The sequence below is a fragment of the Onychostruthus taczanowskii genome, unplaced genomic scaffold (genome assembly GCF_017590055.1).
Source record: "Onychostruthus taczanowskii isolate IOZ18803 unplaced genomic scaffold, ASM1759005v1 scaffold9, whole genome shotgun sequence".
NCBI classification, from domain to species: domain Eukaryota; kingdom Metazoa; phylum Chordata; class Aves; order Passeriformes; family Passeridae; genus Onychostruthus; species Onychostruthus taczanowskii.
Genome location: NW_024506993.1, coordinates 12,307,582 through 12,321,882, shown reverse-complemented (window position 1 = coordinate 12,321,882; position 14,301 = coordinate 12,307,582). Strand labels below are relative to the sequence as shown.

The following is a 14,301-nucleotide window of genomic DNA, read 5'->3' as shown; positions in this document are numbered from 1 at the left end:
GAAATCATAATTATGGTATCCTGTGTCCATTGCAGATGGCTTAAAGGGTAATACTGTTTTTCTAATTTCCCAACCCCCCCTTCTGAACTTAGGACTTGGAGGAGCAGAGCCGGTTGATAGCAGCTTCCAGCAGATCCAACCAGAGCAGCACAGAAGGACAGTTTGTAGTCCTTAGCAGCAGCCAGTCAGAAGACAGTGATTTAGGAGAAGATGGAAAGAAGAAGAGAGAATCTGAAGCCTAAGGTTGCCTGCTTCATTAAAATTGGAATCATTAATATATCTGGTGAAATGGCACAAATTCTACAAGAGGTGAAATGTAGGTGGAGGGTCTGTCATGTTATAGAAAAGACTTCACAATATATAGACCCTATTATGCCTTGATTTTTCTTTCTCAGTTAAGTGATTTCTATTTCCTGCCAGTAAAATTTCTCTTGTATGCCAGATGAAGCACGGTGATGCTGCCATTTATTACAAACATATGTTTTCTCAAGGCTTCTCTGCAGTATGGGAAAAATGTGGGTGTTTTCCCCACTTAACCTCTGTGCAATTGACTGCTTTGGAAGCAAAACTGAAAACTCAAAAAACCAAAAAAACCCCAAACATTGAAATTTGCTCTTTACACTGCAGTAGGGAGAACACCTTGCTGGAAACAAAAGTGGATGTCCAAATAAGACAGTGCTAGCTTTACCCAGTTTGTTGCACATACCTGTTCTTAGACTTAGAAAGAAGGATCCCCTTTAACATCAGTGAGATGTGCAATAGTTCTAAACAGAAGGATCTTCTTTGTTTCATTTTGCACAGTATGATACTGTCTTGATTTCCTTTTTATTTTTTTTTTTTTTGGTGATTACAATGCCAAAAAAACTTATTTCAACAGGAGAAAAAGATACTGTCAGACCTGGATAAGAGCTGATGAGATGCAGTTGAACTTTGTTGCATGAGGAAAAGCATTCCTCATCAAATGATAAGAGTCGTGTATATAGCCTTGTAGCACAAGTGCCATGTTCTTGGTTTTTCCCCAGTACTTGGAACACAAAGCTGTAAACCTTTGAGTTCAGTTTTATAAAACGTGCTTAGAGTTGCAGGAACATCTTGAATTCCATCATATCAAAATCTTCTGCATATGTAAATGCCTTGCTGCTAGTACATTACATCTACTGGAAATGAGTTGAGGCTCTTCATTGTTTTTATGATTTTGCAAACAGAATTTACTAGTTCTGAAGTAAGAGATGATACCAATCCTACATCCTAGAGTCAGTTCTGGAAAGCATTTTTCAAAGTGGTGTCTGTTTACAGCTTGTAATCTGCACTCCATATTCCATACCCTGTGTAATATTTATTTTGTATAGTATTAGATGTGCATTCACCTTTTGAACCAGAAAAGAAATCTTGTTTGAAGAGAAATATTTATTTTTGCACTAATTACTATAAATATTAAAATCCAGAGGAACAGAAGATAGCTCTCTAATAGTGGCATGAAAATAACAGGATATGTAGAGAGAAGAGAATATACTTATATTCCAGGTTATAATATAACAGTTATGAGTGATTTACAGTTCATTGCAGGGCATTTCTGGTGTTCAGGAATGGAAGCAATTTTCAGAATATCTCCTCAGCAGCTGGTGGTGGCCCAGCCCTTCCTAGCTGGAGCTGTTCAGTGCTGATAAAGTATGTGAGGAATCTCAGGTTGTGTCTGCTGGATGGCTGTGGGTGCACAGAGGGCTCTTCTAACTCGTGGGAGTGCCTGCATTGGCCAAAGCGCCAATGGAGATGTCACTTTGTGTGCAGGAGGTGGTGGCCTCGGCTCCTGTGACAGGAGTGAAGGGCAGCAGTGGCTGGGCAGGAGCAGAGGCAGCTGGAGCTGCAGAAGCTCTGGGCAGAGGTTTTACACCACAGGGGCTTGAGCAGCCACCAAAGGGCTCTGCCTTGAAACAGGAGGGGAGGAGGCTGGGGAACAGAGAGCCTCCAGGTTCTCTTCCTGAATTGGTTACCAGATCCTCTTCCAGTGTGATTTTCATCCCCAGAGTAGCCAGTCACTTGTAGAAATATCTGCTTTTGCTGCTGCCCAGTTGGTCACATAGTATTGCCCTGTGGCTGGATTTAGCTGGCACAATGCCACATGGACCACTCCAACCTGAGGCTTCTTGTAAAAGACAGTGGCATTTTTATTTCATATCTAGGCTTTCATTCTCAGCTCCCATTTTTAAGAGACTATTTTTATTCTTGCCAACAAAAATTACAGAGGCACCAAATTCAATTTTTTCCCTTTTTGTGCTTAAATCAAGGCTTACAGAGAGTGGCAAGGCAGTTTGTCTCTGCAAATTATTCCAGTTCATGTTTGTTTGTGTTTGTTTTTTTTTATTTACCGATTTTTTTTTCTATCAAATCATATCACAGGGTAGCCCAAGGTTACTGTGTCTTGTATTTTTCTCAAGTATGTACTGAGGATGAAGCAGTTTGGAAACAGCACAGGGAGCCTATGAAATCAGTGATCTCTAGTGTCTAGAATCCAGTCCTCAGCTTGTAAGAGAAGGACTAATTGTGTTAAGCACTGGAGCTGCAGTAGCCCAGGCTCCAGAGGGAGGACAAACAATAGACAAGCACTCTCAAGAAAAAGCATTTCTGATGTGCAGCCTGCATTAGCCTTATTGAAGAAATGTCAGAAAATGGGATTACTGTATTTTTTGCAAAACCTACCATTACTCATATAGCTATAAATCTGCAAAGATGAGGAAGAAAGCTAATCAAGTTGGCAGGTGAATTTACTGTTATATGGGATTTTTTGGATTTATCAATAAAGATTGGAATGACTCCATTTGCTTTTCAAGCTTTCCATATATGCCATGAAATGTAGCTTTCTAAAACAGAGTAGGAGTGAAATACATTTCACTGACGTTGGATGATTCTCATCTTAACCACTAAAAGATTGATATGCATGAATGAAATGTAGGTGTTGTTTGTCTTATTTAGGAGAGTTTCACTGGTGTAAAACGAGCAAGAAAGTATGAAAGCATCTGGGGTAATGATGAAAGCTGCAAGAGCAAAGGGCATGTCAGCAGAGCTGGGGAAGTCAGACAGGAATGGTGACTGAGTTAGCAGGAAGGTGAGAATGACTGAGCTTTGCTTAGCAAGGATCACACAGGTTGTAATTAGAACTATCTCAAGGCAAAAACAGCTGCTGAGGTTTCACACGTGACCTTTTTTCCCATCAGGTTTAGAACTACTTAGTTAGAAAACAGTTTTGTTGAAAAAAAATCAGAATGATGCTTGGTATTTTCCATGAGCGTATGTAACTTTTAGTAGGAACACCTCATGGTCTACTGGGAACTGCTGTGGTAGAATTTCACCACCAGAATATTTTATTATTGTAACTAAACTACTAGATGGTTTCCTTTCCTAATTTACAGGAGATTAAATAAACTCTCCTGTTTATTATTTTGTACTGCCTTTTATTCACAAACTGATCTTTCAGGCACCTTTGGCTGAAGCTGTAGTTTGCTTCACGTGCATCTACTTTACTTCAGTCACTCCTGAAAATATTCTTTCAAGTCCATGATTTTGAAGTGGCTTCTTGTAGGTACTGAATTGGCAGTGTTGTTCAGGACTAACTTGTTGTGTTGCTAATTGCAGCCTCATAATTACTTTTATCCCTCAAGTAAGATATGAAGCTTGTTACACTGTGTAGATCTACACACTGCAGACCAAGCCAGTCTTGCTGTCAGCTGTTTCAAGCTACATACATTCTTTATGTATGTAATGGCATGAATATACAAATATATCAGGTGTGCTTATGGGTATACATTTTATTGCATTACAGATGATAGCTGGCACTCCTCTGTGGTCACTGCTAGATTTGGCCAAGTCCAAACCAGAGGACAAAGTCAAAGTCATGTACTACTGAAACATATCTAACTGGATATGATCAGGTGGTGAAAAGTCAATTGCATGTCAGTCTTACTTCCTTAATCTGTTTGAGTTTAAAATTGTATCAGGACAATTTACTGTCTTAACAGTAATATTTCAGAGTTAAGAAACACTCCCCTTCTAAAGGGCTGTCAGATTTCCTCTTTATGGGGATGTAAACCTAGAGCTGAAAACAGAGTTAAGAAACATTCCCCTTCTAAAGGGCTGTCAGATTTCCTCTTTATGTGGATGTAAACCTAGAGCTGGAAACTGTGAAACAGCTGATGCTATTTATGAAGCTGTAATTGATGTACATGGATATAAAGAAATAAATTTGACTGTTTAAGGCAAATTCTGTCTATACTTAAGGTAAATACTGATTAATTAGTTGCACAGCATTTGGGACAAGCTAATGGTGAAAACTATGCTAAAATATAGTCTCTTATTATTTAGGAAATAGTTCACCTAGCGAAAGAAAACTGCCACTGCTTAGTGAATTTAGTAGAGATATTGTCTAATGTAACAGCAAAAGCTGATAATTTCTATTCTTTCTCTTGCTCTGTATTACAAAAATTCTTGCAAGGTACTTGGACCCCAAGGCTTCTTGTTTTAATTAAGCACTAAGTTGGCATTTTTTTCCCTGCCGCAGTGGTATCTCAGTTGTGATGACAAGAATAAGTCAGTGTATCATTGTGAATGCACTTGTATTCCTAATGAAGTTTATATTGCAAGCTGAGAATTTTGTACAACCTTTCTGGTCATTTTTATAATAGAGTGGAGTGGTCAAATTCTTATGATGGTGTTCTGGATTGGTCCTGTTCTGGTGAAGTGTAAGTGATTTTTGCAGTGTTTGAGACAGACTTGCACATTTTCCCTGAATAGCTGTATTAAGAACAACCAGTGGCATATTTATGTCAACTCTGATTGTTGTGTCTTAATCTTGGAAACACGGATAGTAACCCTATTGTACCAGGGCTCCAGTCAGCATTTTATATTTTAAATAAAAGCTTAACTGTAGTAACTTTCTGGGTGAGACTTGTACTCTGATGCAAAAGCCTCCTGCATTCTTCATCACACTGACTTTCAGGAAGTTCCATTACTGTGACAGGATGTGTTCCCTTCCATTAAAATCAGTTCTGACACGCAGGTATAGCCCTCCATTGTCAAGTGTAGCTCAGTTCTCTTAATTTTTATAGTAATAGCCAGATAACCTCAGAGGAAGTTGTTACACTTGGGAATGGTCTTAACTTATTTTTGCAACAATCAGAGACTGAAGGTGAGCAGGAGCTGTGGCAGCTGGCTGGGAGGGCCCGTGGTGGGGCAGGGACAGGGCTCTGAGGGCTCTGTGGAACAAGCCCAGTGCAGAGGCTCTACCAGCACTACCATTACCATGGGCATTGGACATATCTTCACAGGCTGAGTTAGTCTATTATGGGATAAACACCATGTAAAAAGCCATGGGCCATAACCGCATTGTGGTTAAATTTGTATTTTATAAGGTTTGTAGATTTTTCTGGGGAAAAGCAGACTTTTGAATTCTGTAACTTCTGTGATAAAGATGCATGTATAACTAGAAAAAAACCATCTATGCTTACTTGATTATGAAGGAATAAATACTACTAATGCCAAATGTGTTGATGAACTTCTTTTTTTCTAAATTGGGAACTGATATTTGCAGTATTATTAGAAGGAACAGGCATGCTCTAGGTCTTTCTAAGACTTCTCTAAGACTTCCTAAAATGACAGGGCTCCAAAAGTTTAAGCTCCACCTCTATAGAGAGAAACTCCAAAAATTGCAAGCATGACTTCAGACAGCACTGGGTAAGGAGAACCCAGTTCTAGAGAGAATAGTCCAAGTTCATGGCGGATGGGACATCAGTACCTGAGAAGGAGCTGCAGAACAAACACAGCTTTCAGCAGTGCCACCTTGATGAAACATTGGTATCTCACAAGACCTGCAGTGATAAGCAGAGGTTTCTCAAGCTTAATCTAATTTGATTGACTAGAATGGGGGGTTGCTTTATTGGGTGAAGAAAAGAATTACTGAAGCTGCTTTTCAGAACTTCACTGTAGGACTTCACAAATAAAAACTATTTCTTGTCAAGAGAAAGGAAGAAGTACAAGAGAAAAAACTGTGTCCCTTCCTGGAGTCAAATCCTTGACCCTTTAACTAAACCCTGAGTTTAATCCTGGAATGATGGTAGTGGTATCTGGTATGACAAGCTTTAATTTAGCCACAACACAAGGCTTGCAACACTGTATTGTACACTTCCTTAACTTGTCACACCAGGCATTAAAATACTGTTGCCATAACTTGCAGATAGTCCAATAACTTGTCATAGTCCAGGAGATCTTTAGAATGGGATCACCAATACTTACATTTTGGGGGGGGGTCTCTCCATTTTCTTCAGGGGGTGAGGGGAGAGCGCTGGCATTCCTTAATATACAGAGGAGAGGAAATCCAAAAAGAAAAAAGCACAACAGTCTTATCCACATTAAATTCCCTTCAAAGTACAGGACAAATACTTATGCACAGTTGAGGTTGTAGATCCCTGTGTAGTTTTCCTGTCCATAAAGATCATATTCCTTGTACAGGATGTAATCTTTCAAGCAGTTTGGCAGTGGAAGGAAGGTCATGAAGACAGGACAGCGGAGACGCAGCCGGCCCATGCACGCCCGGATCTTCAGGCGGCAAAGGTGCTTCAGAGAGCGAGGATTTGCTAGAAAGGAGAAGCAAAATTTAAATGCTACCAAGCAAAAAGGCCCCGGTGCCAAACCAGCTTGTTTTCATTAAAAACATAAACAGATACTTACTTAAAATGAAATGGATGTCTGGCCAGAGTTCCTGTTCTTTGAGAACTGCTTCGAGCTTCCAGCAAATCTTAACATGATCAACGTAATCTAACATGACTCGCACTACTTTCCCAGACACATGCTTCAGCCAGGACAAGGTTATCACTTCACAGAACTGACAGGAATGAAACAGTTAGTAGGGTAATATTTGATACTGCAGTAAATTACTTCTGTCTCTGAGGAAAAGAACAGTTACTTGAGCAGGGTTTTAGAGGTTGCCACAGCTTGCCTAAGCCTGACTAGTAGAATCTAAAAATCTGAGAGATGGTTATTTTGTACTGGATCCAAAAATAAACTTAAGCGGCAGTATATTTGGGGACTTGATGCTTAAAAAGAAGTGCTATCACTCTTAAGTGGAATTTAGACTTGTGTCCCAGGTGCTTAATAGGAGGGTCCACCAGCCCAGTGCATGCATTATCCCCTTATCTTTCGGTTAAAGAAGGGTTTATTAGGTTCAAATGGACTTTACAAACTGTGAAACAATGACACTGATGAGTGTCTCCAGGAAGCTCTTTAGGTTTGCTAATTTCTGCTCAGCCCTCATCCCACCACCTCCAGGGGTCCTTTCAACACACTTCCAGTCTTGGTGTTCTGGTACAGGACAATGCAGAGAGCCAGCCTGCAAATCTCTGCTTTCACAACACGGACAACACTGCGCTGGAGAGCCAGTTCCTTACTGATCATTAGCATAGCATCAGCTATATTTTCATAATTCAAAATTACTGTTTACGACATTTACGGTCATGAACTAGGCTTCATATCAACATCTGGTTAATTTTAAACTATTCCTGTCTTTATGTGTACACTGTCTTGTCTTTTTCTGACAGTGCATTAAGGCCCTTTCCATTTAGTTTTAGGAAGGCCACTGGCGGTAGGACAGCACTTACCATGGTGTCTTTGATGACGGTGGAGGTCCAGCCGTCCGTCACGTACTGGGAGTGGTCGCCGCTGCCCCGCGGGCAGTCGAAGCAGCGGTGCACATCGTAGCCGTAGTTCAGCAGCATCCTCAGCATCACCTCATCCTTGAGGGCGTACTGCAGAGCTGAGGGGAAATGCGTGGTGTTCACGCGGCAGAAGTAGTTGACGTTGGCCCCGTGGCGGAGCAGCAGGTTCATTAACTCGTAGTTGCCCATTCTCAAGGCTATTTGGAGGCAGTTGATGGGATCTTGGTTTGTCAGCGCTCCGGCGTTGAGCAGCAGCTGCGTTGAGCAGATATCCCCGTTGGAAACAGCGAAGTACAGGGCTGATTTCCGGTGGTCGTCGTAGCCTTTGCGAACTCTCTGAGCCAGCATAAAATTGGCATCAAAACCCGACTGCAGGAGAAACTCAAGGCACTGAGGATGTGCTCCTGCTGCTGCTGAGTGAACTGGGCTTATCCCACTTTCTTTAATGGCAGAAAAATCAGTCACTGGAACTAAATATTTCAGAGCTCTGAAAAATTAAAACCATTAAACCAGAAGCATCTCAGAATCTTAAACATTTTGTTTCACCTATCTCATCTTTGAATTTCTCTGTGTTGTTGGGCTTCAGGATTCATCATGACTGTTAGAATAGTCTTAATATACCAAATCAGTACCATGGCATGCATTGACTTGAATTGCTAACAATGAAATTGTTAGCCAGCAATGGATACTGACTTTACATCTACTACACATAAAATATTATTTTATTATACTACTGTTCATGAACAACCCATTCCTTGCTATAGGAATTAAAGATTCCTTTTCAATAGAAATTTTTCCAGAATGTTGAAAGCAACAGTGTTATTGCTTAACCTATGGGGATTAGGGAATTAATAGAATACGTATTGTAGCATGAATACATATCATCTATAATGTAATATATACATCTAAGTTTAAATATAACAATATAATAATATATAATAATATACAGAAAATATTAATACAGAAATTAAGAATACTCAGGTGCTTGTTTCTCATTTGTTAGTTGTGATTTCAGCATAAATAGTAGTAGTCTTACTCTCTTTAAAATAGGGATTAGCCTTACTATCTATTTGTTTATTTAGTATATTCACCATTCACATTTCTCTGATGGGGTGGAGATGAGACATTGACCCAAAGAGAGTGACAATGTTTCAAGAACCTCAGCATCAGACTGGACAGTGTTACTACTTGTGACAAATGGGGAAATACCAGAGGGATTAAGATGTGCATCCTAAAATCATTAAGATTTTATCCTAACTGGTCTCTTACATTCAGACACAGAACAGACTTATTTACACAGTCAAAAATAATTCCTCGTACAAAGCTACAGATTTTCTGTCTGCTTTGAATAAGGTAAAATTAGTAAAATTAATATTTCTGGTGTCACTATTATTTGATTTTAAGTACATTAACTCACAGAAAGTGTCCTCTATATGCAGCTCTGTGGATTGGCAAATGACCCGAGTGCTTTGGTACATTGGCATCAGCCCCATATTCTAGTAAAAGACTCACAGAGTCTGGATTTCCTCCTCCTGCTGCTTCAAACAATATAGAAGCACAGTCCATTGCCTGTGAAAGAACATCTGCACCTGGGGAGAAGCAGCAAGGATTTTCACAGCAGTCACTGTTAATATTCATCTGCAATTAATATCTCCAACCCCCCAGTGATATGGTATTTTGAATTCTATTCTCCACCAAACAGAACCACTGTGGGCATAAATCTTCATAATGGATCCTTGATTTTAGATGTGTTCATGTAATCCTTAGAACAAGAAGGTCCAAATTGCTTTGAGCACAGTAAGAATTGTTCCTAGAACTGCACCAGGAAAATATTTGGTTCTTATTCATCAAAACAATTGCTTTTTTACAAACAATGCATTTCAATTTTTTACTTTACAAAGAACAGACAGACAGGTGTAACTGTAAACATGAGAGCACCCAGCATCCAAGAGTTCATGCAATCCAGTTCCAATGCTGCTGAGCCATCATGTAAAATTCCCCACAATAAATATCTTGTCAAGTGATTATCTTGTGAAATCTTAGGTGATTTGTCTATGTGAGAAAATAATAGAGCATTTAAAAAACAATTATAAGTACTCACTAAAATATTAATATATTATTTTAATATTATACAAATTGGTATTTATCAGGCCTTCACTACATCACAACAACCCTCAGTGCAGATGACATTTAATTTTCTCTAGTAAGGTGAGCTACTTCTGCTTCTGTTTATGAAGGCATATCTGAAGCTTTCTCTTCCTATAAGGTCCTGTATAATAAAGCCTTACCTTTTTGCAGTAAGAGCGCCATAATTTCTGTATGTCCCATCTGTGCAGCCAGTGCTAGAGGTGTGAGCCCATATCCACTGCGGGGGTCAGGATCTGCCCCAGACTCCAGGAGCAGCTGAACCAGATCCTTCCTGCCCAGTCTGGCTGCCTCATGCAGAGCAGTTCTCTCATGGACGCAGCGCAAATTCACTCTGGCCCCAGATCGCAGCAGCAAGGAGGCAATGTCATAGGAATCAAGTTTAATTGCTGTAGGACAGCAAACAAAGCATCAGACAAAGCATCAGGTGCTATTCTGTGCTATTCAGTGCTATTCTGTGCACTGTGGCTGCTCACTGTTCCTGGCAGTGCTACTAATGCAATGAGAAATGCCACCCTACACTGAAAAGTTTAACTCATCAACAAGCTTGTTCTTTGCTTCCAGGACAGCACTAAGTATGCAAATGAATCCTTTCGTGGTAATCTCTCTTCCTGTAGATTTTTTTCTCTCTGTTGCATTTGATAATGGAACAGAACACAGCTTTCCTTGCCACTAGATGGAGACCATACCCAGGGCCCTGGTACTCAGAAGCTGCCACCAGAATTTTGTCTGATCTCCATGAGCAGTTATCACAATATGAAACAAAGCTTATAATGACTCTTTCATATGCCTTCTTAGCTTAATAAGCCTGAACTCTGAAGTCAGGGAGGATCTTAAAAGAGAAATTTGCATTAGCTCCAGTGGATGGAATGATTAGGCAATACCCTTCCCTCCTTCTCTCCTTGATCTTCCAGGCTGCGCAGGATAGCGAGTGTCCTTCAGCAGGACAGATTAAGCTGAGCAGCCTCATGTGCCACAACTGCTTGAACACCAGTGACAGCATTCTGTGACAGAAACTGTGATGTCCTATTATCTGTAACCTACATGGCTGCTTTAGACAAATCCCATGCATCCCCTTCTTGGGGGATGGTGCATTTTAATGCCGTGCACTTCAAAAGTATCTAGGAGTTCTGTACATTTTTTTAAGCAGATGGTCCTGTACTTGAACCTGCAGCCATTTTACAAGGATGGGCTGAGGGTCCTACACATGATTGGTAGGCCTTTTTCTCTTCCTATAACAATAGTTTTGAAAAAGAAACCACCTCTCCAATACAGAAAAATGTATGGAAAGAAACTTAAGAAACTTAAGAGTGCTCCTTTAGAATTAGGTAATGAGAAGACACTTTGCTTTTTTTTGGGTAGGATTCAGTGAGAATGAAGGCATCATAGCCCAGACTGAGGGAAGCAAAGGAAATAAACACAGAATTCTTTGGAAAAACATTTTGGCTAAATATAGTTCTTTAGAAATCATGAATTACAATCCTTGCGCATGATCAAATTAAAGTGGTATTCACACAAAGAATGTGGGTATGAGACTATACTAGGACTATAGTAGCTATGGACCTTATTCCTAAATTACAAAATATTAAAGAGAAGTGAACTGAGAATGTCAGCCTGTCTTCTTCACTGGTCATCCTTGGACTAATGCTGGCAGTGTCTAAATAGGGACAAACACTGCTTTGCACCCTACATACGGCAAATAAATCAGTATGGTTTGCTATAATTTTGGATAATTAAAACCAATTAGAATGGGTTTTTTGAGAAAAAAAAGGCTGATGCAACAAAGGAGATACCATATGGGCAGAGAATATGAATGTTCTATGCCTGCAAGAAAGGCACTAACAGCATGAAGAAGCAGAAGTGGAACCATTGCAGAAATGATGCCAAGGAAAGTAGAGGATGGCACTCCACACTTCATGGAGAAAGCTATTTGTCATCTGAGAAAAACAGACAGGGACAGACCTATTCAAAAGTAAAAAAGCCCTCTCAATGCTGAGATTAACATTTTTTTTCTCCTTATAGCAAAATATTTTAGGCATTGAAGTCAAATACGTCACCTTAAAACCTAAAATGTATAACTGTATCCTCACCTCATTCCCTCACCTCTCCACCCCTAAAAACAGTATTCACCTATAACTAAAGGAGAATCTCCCTCTTCATTTTTAACATTGGGATTGCAGCCATTGAGCAGGAGAAAGTGGACATTGTCCACAAAACAATTTCTTACTGCCACCAAGAGAGGTGTTTCTCCTTTTAGAGTGGACTGTTCCCACGTAATGTCACGGGAGGCTGAAATACAGAAAAGCAGAACACATTTGAAGTTGGATGATTCATCAAACTTTACTTTGTAAAACTTTTTGGTGGAAAACTAGAAGGACTTTGTACCTTTTAAAGTTATTTCAAGGATGTTCTTATTTAGCTGTGCTGCAGCTTCATGCACAGGAAGCCAGCCTTGCTGATCTGCTTCTTCAAAAGCAGAACTGTGCCTCACCAACTTCTTCAAGGCCTCCTCTTGGCCTGTCATATTTCAGCATAGACACATATCCCATTACACATCATAAGACAAAATTCAGGCAACTAATACACTGAGTGCCATTTGTCCCACCAGTGTATCTTGCTCATTATGAAAGAAAGGCCTGGAGTTTTCCTCTAATTTTAGGAGATGAAGCACTGGAATTTTTGAAAGGGGTGATACCTGAGCCCATCCCACTTCCATCATCCTGTCTAATAAAATGCCACTATCTAATAAGCTAGCTTTTGGATGTCTTGTTTTTAGTTTCCTTACTTCTCCCAAGACTATATAAAGGAAAGCTGCACTTAAATCAGGTGATCAAACCCCCAAAGTGTAGGCATTGCTCAGCCATTCCCAGGGGTGCAGGCTTCGGGTGGTGTATTTGTACTTAACTGTCCGAATTGCTGCAATGATCTGTCCATGTTCTTTACTTGCAGTATACTGGAAACTGCACAAACAGAACAAGAATAAAATGAGAAGTAAAAATTCATGTGAAGCTAAGGATATGATTATACCTTACTTCAAATACTCTAATTTAGACAATATGTTAGGTTTTTCTAAGTTACATTAGTTTTGTGAGGGTTTAACACATTGAAACACTATTTTTGTTGGTCTTTCCCTGACACTGTAAATACTGATTTTTTCACACAAAGGCCAACAATTAAATGTATAAAGAGGGGAAGCTCCCATACCAATCTACTTCGACACCACCTACTTATCTTCTTCACAAAGCCTTATACTCATTAACATATTGATGTGAAACATTACCTGAAAGTTTCATATGTTTCATATTTTCCAAGAAACTTTTTCAGGGAGAACTCAGAACAAGTGAGCTACCAGTGCTTTCCAGTATCCATGGGACAAGGTCAGCACAATAAAACTTAGGGAGTTAAAAAACAAAAATAAGGTCTACAAAATGTTTACAGTAATGCCAGGAAAAAACCCAAAATAGAAATAATAACTTATTACCTTTCAATTTCTGTTGCACTGCCACTTGTTTCAAATTTATGCCTATCTTGTAAGCTTTCCTGAATAGCTCGCTGGGTAGAGATTTCCTCATCAGAATCACCATCAACCATATACACAGAATTATTCATGGCAAATCAGCACCACATGAATCACTTCTGTAGGGAAATACTATTTTTTTAACTAGAAGCAGATGTTAAATCTTCAGGTTAGATCTGGAGTAATAGGAACAGCAAACACTGCGTCAGTATCAAGAGAAATGAAACACAGTTTAAAATAAATGACTACACTGTTATATGATTAAGCAGTCATGCTGTTCTTGGCAGATTCAAGATCTCAGCTGTTCTGTTAGGCTCAAACCTCTCTTCTGTTTTACCTTATCAAAACTTCCACTTCTGTCTTTCAAGAGAGCTGGCCTGAAAAAACAAAACAAAACAAAACTACAGGGCAAGGTAAAATAAAATAAATAAATAAAATTGAAAGCTAATAAATAACTTGGCAAAATGAATGAGCACAGGAAATTTAAGGAAGTTGTCAACATGCCAACTACAAAGCTTGGAATAATTCTAGAAACATCTTAAAGTTGGACAGCAGCAATTAATAGCAAATCTGCATAATTTAATTTGTTCCCTGGTCCACCTAATGTGTGATTGTAATGCCTTGCTCTGTAATTGCACATATAGCAAAAAAGAAAAATATATTAGCAACATATACAGCAAGAAACTGTTAGTAATTGATTTTACTATGGCTCAATGAGTACATAAACTACTTTTTTCCTAAACATACTACTAATTTTCTTATGAATTGAGAAAATATACTGTTTTCTCACCTTCTGAAAGAGGGAAAATCTCTGCCTTTGAAGAAGTGATTATTAAGTTGAAAGTGACATTTTCAGGATTGTAAATAATCTCTGCAGAGCCCATGTCCATGAATAGCTCACTATAAATACCCGATCATAAGATACTCTGGGACTTTCTC

General features: G+C 39.4%; 2 protein-coding genes across 9 annotated transcripts in view; one reads left to right on the top strand and one right to left on the bottom strand.

The window, feature by feature from the left end:
• Positions 1-4,095, top strand: part of APPL1 (adaptor protein, phosphotyrosine interacting with PH domain and leucine zipper 1) — a 24,115-nt gene extending 20,020 nt beyond the window's left edge. Inside the window, exon 22 of the mRNA XM_041425697.1 lies at positions 93-4,095. Coding sequence (XP_041281631.1) covers positions 93-242 — 150 coding nt within the window. The 3' untranslated portion in view covers positions 243-4,095. The remainder of the gene's footprint in view (positions 1-92) is intronic.
• ASB14 (ankyrin repeat and SOCS box containing 14) overlaps positions 1-14,301 on the bottom strand; it is a 17,077-nt gene extending 2,776 nt beyond the window's left edge. Inside the window, exons 1-11 of one of the 8 annotated variants that reach the window (XR_005954202.1) lie at positions 14,153-14,299; positions 13,700-13,739; positions 13,327-13,538; positions 12,750-12,805; positions 12,231-12,362; positions 11,976-12,134; positions 9,989-10,234; positions 9,118-9,289; positions 7,644-8,187; positions 6,718-6,871; positions 6,283-6,623 (exon numbers count right to left, since the gene is read on the bottom strand). Coding sequence is in view for 2 of the 8 variants with exons in the window: in XM_041425698.1 (XP_041281632.1) it covers positions 6,430-6,623; positions 6,718-6,871; positions 7,644-8,187; positions 9,118-9,289; positions 9,989-10,234; positions 11,976-12,134; positions 12,231-12,362; positions 12,750-12,805; positions 13,327-13,454 (1,785 nt within the window). In the remaining 6 variants the exon portion in view is untranslated. Of the gene's footprint in view, positions 1-4,103; positions 6,624-6,717; positions 6,872-7,643; positions 8,188-9,117; positions 9,290-9,988; positions 10,235-11,975; positions 12,135-12,230; positions 12,363-12,749; positions 12,806-13,326; positions 13,539-13,699; positions 13,740-14,152 lie in introns of those variants that run through there. The other 7 variants (XR_005954201.1, XM_041425698.1, XR_005954203.1 and 4 more) reach the window with 7 other exon arrangements.